Below are 4,559 nucleotides of genomic sequence, written 5' to 3' on the forward strand. Positions count from 1 at the left end.
GGGGGGCGGGCTTCCCAGTGAAGCCTGCTGGTGGCCCACAGACCAAAACCACACACACACTCAAAGCAGGGAAAAGAAACACCCGTAGTCCCAGCACGCAGGCGTCCTCTGCACCCAGTCACACTCGCTGGTGTGACCCTGTATCATGACCACCTCCCCTGCCCAAGCACACTTGGTGTGAGCAGAGGTGCTCCTCCCGTCGTGGCTGTGAAGTCAGCACAGCAGACTGGGTCTGAACCCCACCGCCATGGGAACCCTGGCTGCGCCCGACTCAGGACCACAGCCCTCTAGACTCTAGAGATGCTTGGGGCCTGGAGTCCGGCCAAGGCTGCCACCAGCGTCAGGGTGGTTCAGCCTGTGACGTCTGGTCCGCTTGGATGCACAGGCTAGATGGGGTGACCCTCGCTCCTGGAGAAGCTCTGGAGTGGGGCAGGGTCGCCCCTTTCTGATGCAGATAACCTAAGCTGCAGGCCTGCCCCCACTCTGTCTGGGATCCCAGCAAACCGGGCGGGGACAGGGCCTGGAGCCCTGAGAGCAAAAGGCTTGTGGCTCAGCGCACAGGAGCTGGGTCGTCAGAACCCAGTGAGCCACACCCGAGTCAGAGTCTGGGTTAGGGTTAGAGGATCTATTGACACCTTGGGGTGTCCACCTCCCCCGGGACTCCAGGGGACCTGATGACACATGGCATCAGGAGCCGGGTCTAACCTGCCCTGACGGGCCTTCTCTCGTGGGGGCGCTCCCTCGCCCCTCCGGCCTGGGAGACTGCTGGGGTGGAGAGACAGGTGCCCTCTGCCAGAGAACACCCCCAAGGTGCACAGTGGTCAAGGCCTGACTGCTGAGGTTCCCGAGGCCACCGTGGTGTCCTCAGCCGGCTGAGGCTTGCTGCCCACAGCACTCTGGGCTCTCGACAACCCCACAAACTCAGTATGGCCGTTCCCCATCTCCTGGGGGACCCTGAGGCCCACCCATCAGGGAACGACCCCCCCCACCCCCGCCCAGAGCTGGCCGCCCTGGAGGTGGTGCTGCCCAGGGAGAGCGGCAGCGGCCTGGACCTCATCCAGGAGACGTACCAGCTGCACCGTGATGACCCAGAGGTGGTGGAGAGCGTGTGCCTGCTGCTGGCCCACTTGGGCACCTACAGTGAGGACCCCGGCTCGTGGCCGCCACCGACTGGGGGTGGGCGGGAACGCGCTGGGCCAGGACTGTGCTCCTGAGTCCCTGGGATTCTCACTGAGCCCTGAAGGGTGGGGGCCCAGCCCTCTCGCACCGGCCTCAGGACCATCCTCTGCCTGCAGAGGAGATCCTGTCTGAGCTGGCGTCCAGCGGCATCCAGCCCCTGGTTGCGGAGATCCATGGTCGCTTCACCTCCAGCCTGGTAAGCGCCGGTGGGCACTCCCTGCTTCATCGCACGGCCCCACCAGGGCTGTGGGACACCCCACGGGGCAGGGGCAGCGCCCAGACACAGTCCAGGACAGCCAACCCTCTTCTCCTTGCAGGAGCTCGTTTCTTACACAGCCAGCGTGCTCCACAGACTGGAGGCGGCCGCCCAGCCCAGCTCCAAGGGCAGCCTGTAGATGCACCCTGGGGCCGCCCGGCCCTCCTCTCCCCCTCGACCTGTACCTGAAGGGGTGCCCAGTGCCACGGGCGTCTCCTGGGGGGCAGGGGGTCAGAAGAGGTGGGAGCCAGCCGTCCTCTCAGACATGGGGCCTCCACAAGGCGCAACTCAAATAAAAACATGCGTTTATGTCACACGACCTTCATGGTGGCTGCAGACTTTTCACACGGCCAGCGGGGGCTCAGCATAGCCTCGGGCGCTGCACGCCCCCTCAGTGCAGAAGGCTGTTCCTGTCCTGAGAGAGTCCGCACCCCGGGCCAGGCGGGGCGCTGCAGACACTCGCACTCACACGTCCATTCAGGTCGGGGGGCGCCCACCTCCGGGAAAACCGTGCTGGGCAGCCCGAGGCCCCCTGCCTGCTGCAGGCTCTAACCTGGAACTCAAATATAGTGGGTGTGCACGGGAGGGGGGGCGAGCGGAACCCCAGCCTCAGGAGATCCCCCCAAGCCTCCGAGTGGCAGAGAAAATCCCTCAACAAGAGTGCGACGGGGCAGCCACGCGGTCCACGCCCGAGTCCACGGAGTTTCTTTCTTCCCGTTGCCGACGGCAGTGAGGCAAAGGGCCCGCCTCAGAGGAAGGTGACGAACACGCAGCAGACAACCGGACGCTTCCCGCCCGGGCCCCCGTGTGGGAGAGGCCCGGACGCTACAACCAGACAGAGACGCTCAGCTCAGCAGCACGCGTGCCGCGCGCCTCTGCCGTCATGATTCTGAAACCCGCCCGCAGCATCCCGGCTCTGGGGACTCCGGGGCTCCGTCCGTCGTCTGATGTGGCTGCGGCTCCCGCGGGCGCGAGGGTCACCAGGGGCGGGGCCCTGCTAGGCGTCCTGGCTGTGGGCCTCGGGAGCGGGGGGCCGCCTGTCTCCAGCGAGGCTCTCCCAGTCCCTCTTCACCAGGACATACAGCCTCATCGCCACCTGTGCGTCCTGGACCTGGGGGACATGGGGCATCACCACGGTCATCCTGCCGGTGACCGGTGTGGCCACACCCCTCTGTCCATCCCGCAGCTCCAGAGTCCCGCCGCCAGACGTGGGGCGATGACGATCACTGACGTGGCCCCCGCTCAGGGGAGGGATGGGCGTGCTGGCTCATGAGGGGCCCCGGATGCCACACGACGCGGAAGGCCACCCCCTGCCCAGGCCCCACCCGATCGTGGCGACATGCTCCCACGTCCCACGGGCCCAGCCCGACACCCAGAGGGCCAGGCTCTGTGGGCCCGCAGCCTCACCCTCAGCCCTTGGGGGCCTGCGGTCTAGACGGGACCCGGAGGCCCGTCAGCCCCGTCACCCGGGACCTGGAGGCCCCTCACCCCATCACCCAGAGGCCCGTCGCCCCCATCACCTGGGACACGCTTACCGAACAGTGCTCCGCCTGCTGCACCTGGATCCCCAGGATTCTCTCTGCAAGCAACTTCAGAGACGGCCGTCCACTCTGCCGAGGAGAGGGGAGCACGTTGCCACATTCGGGGGGGGGCCTGGGCAGGGGGTGGCCCGCTGAGCACTGACCCAAGGGACTGTGAGTGTCCCTCCCACGCAAAGTGGCCGTGTGGGCTGGTGACTGCCCGCTCAGCCTGCGGAGGACCAGGGAGGGACGGTGCATCGTTGGCCCCGGGCGGCCCTGCTCGTGGCGGGGTGGGGAGCAGCCCTGCTCGTCATGGGGCGGCCTGCTTCTGGAGCAAACACAACGTGCCTTCTGGCCCTCGGCTGGGGGTGTGATCACAGACAAGAGCGGACCCACTGCCCTCAGCAGCACAAACTTTGGGTTGGCCAAGTCTTTTTTCTCTAAGATTACTTTTTTTAAAAACGTCTAATTCTCCTTGTGATTCTCGTTTATTTATTCACTGGTTTTTTTTGGCTGAACCACGCAGCATGCAGGACCTCAGTTTCCTGAGCAGGGACTGACCCTGGGCCCCTGGCAATGGAAGCGCCAAGTCCCAGCCACTGGACAAGTAGGGAAGTCCCTCCTCTTAGTTTTAAAGGTTAAAAGGGAAACCAAAGCAAACCCAAACACCTCTAACCAGGAAGCCAGCTTCCGGGGACCAGAACCCATAATCATGTGAACCACGCCTTCAGAGCCGCATGGCTTCAGGTACCTTCACTTGGGTCCTGAAAGGCTTGTACTTCTGAGTGTCCCGGATCTTCTTCTTTGGGTGGCCCAGAAACAGCGCCTGGAGAAGGAAGGCACGACAGGCGTTTTGGTGTCTGTCTGCAGAAAGGTGCACCCCCTTCTCAGAATCCCATACCGAGCATGCAGACAGGACAAGGCACTGATGAGAGCCTGAACTTCCAGGGGCAATTATCGTGGGACAGGTGATGCTCAGCAGGAAGAACGCGAGGACAGAAACACAGCCTTAAAAGCGGGGAAGGTGGAGACTCAGTCACGAAGGAACCAGCGACCATTTGTCCCGTACTTGAGTTTGCATCACACACACACACATATACACACAGGATGTCGGGGATGAAACGGGTCCCCCCATGACCTTGAGACAGGCCCAGGAGAAGGTGAAGGCAAGTCTGCCCAGGTTACCAGGGTGGGGAGGGCACAGGGGCTGAAGGGGGAGCCTGAGGCAAGCCAGTGCGGCCCGGGGCAGAGACCCTAGCGGGCACAGGCCGAGCCCCACCCTCGGGAACACAGGAAGGGGCCCTCGGAGCTGGCCTGCCACCCGGCGTGCTGGCCTTCAGGGGCCAGCCTGTGAGACGGCCTGCCCGGGGTTTCGAGGTAACAGGCACTGGGGGTGCCCCCGCCCGGGGAGGGGGCTCTGCCCTGAGGAGTGGGGCCGTCGCTGGGCGGGGAGGCAGCGTCAGCCGTGGCTCCGTCTACCCGGGTGCGTGAGGAGCCGCCCCCTGCCCCGGCTCTCCCTGCGGGCGCATCACCCACTTCAGGAGGCGTGGGCCGACACCCCTGACGCCGCGGGACACAGAGGTGCGCGCACGCGGGGCACCCCC

The 4,559-nt window shown here is 65.1% G+C and overlaps 2 protein-coding genes across 3 annotated transcripts in view; one reads left to right on the forward strand and one right to left on the reverse strand.

Moving 5' to 3' along the window:
* Positions 1-49: 49 nt before the first annotated feature.
* On the forward strand, positions 50-1,624 carry STKLD1 (serine/threonine kinase-like domain containing 1). Of its 2 annotated transcripts, XM_010840721.1 has the most exons (3): positions 50-1,140; positions 1,296-1,375; positions 1,497-1,593. In XM_010840721.1, exons 1-3 carry the CDS (start codon positions 927-929, stop codon positions 1,572-1,574), a joined length of 372 nt encoding a protein of 123 aa, XP_010839023.1. In that variant the 5' UTR covers positions 50-926; the 3' UTR covers positions 1,575-1,593. The 2 variants fall into 2 exon arrangements, with proteins under 2 accessions (XP_010839023.1, XP_010839015.1); XM_010840713.1 differs by having other exon boundaries at positions 1,296-1,624.
* A 3-nt stretch (positions 1,625-1,627) lies between these two features.
* REXO4 (REX4, RNA exonuclease 4 homolog (S. cerevisiae)) overlaps positions 1,628-4,559 on the reverse strand; it is a 6,073-nt gene continuing 3,141 nt past the window's right edge. Inside the window, exons 5-8 of the mRNA XM_010840733.1 lie at positions 4,141-4,162; positions 3,707-3,963; positions 2,971-3,045; positions 1,628-2,546 (exon numbers count right to left, since the gene is read on the reverse strand). Of these exons, the coding sequence (XP_010839035.1) occupies positions 2,433-2,546; positions 2,971-3,045; positions 3,707-3,963; positions 4,141-4,162 (468 nt within the window). The 3' untranslated portion in view covers positions 1,628-2,432. The remainder of the gene's footprint in view (positions 2,547-2,970; positions 3,046-3,706; positions 3,964-4,140; positions 4,163-4,559) is intronic.

This window comes from Bison bison, unplaced genomic scaffold (assembly GCF_000754665.1).
Source record: "Bison bison bison isolate TAMUID 2011002044 unplaced genomic scaffold, Bison_UMD1.0 scf7180017846784, whole genome shotgun sequence".
Classification (NCBI taxonomy): domain Eukaryota; kingdom Metazoa; phylum Chordata; class Mammalia; order Artiodactyla; family Bovidae; genus Bison; species Bison bison.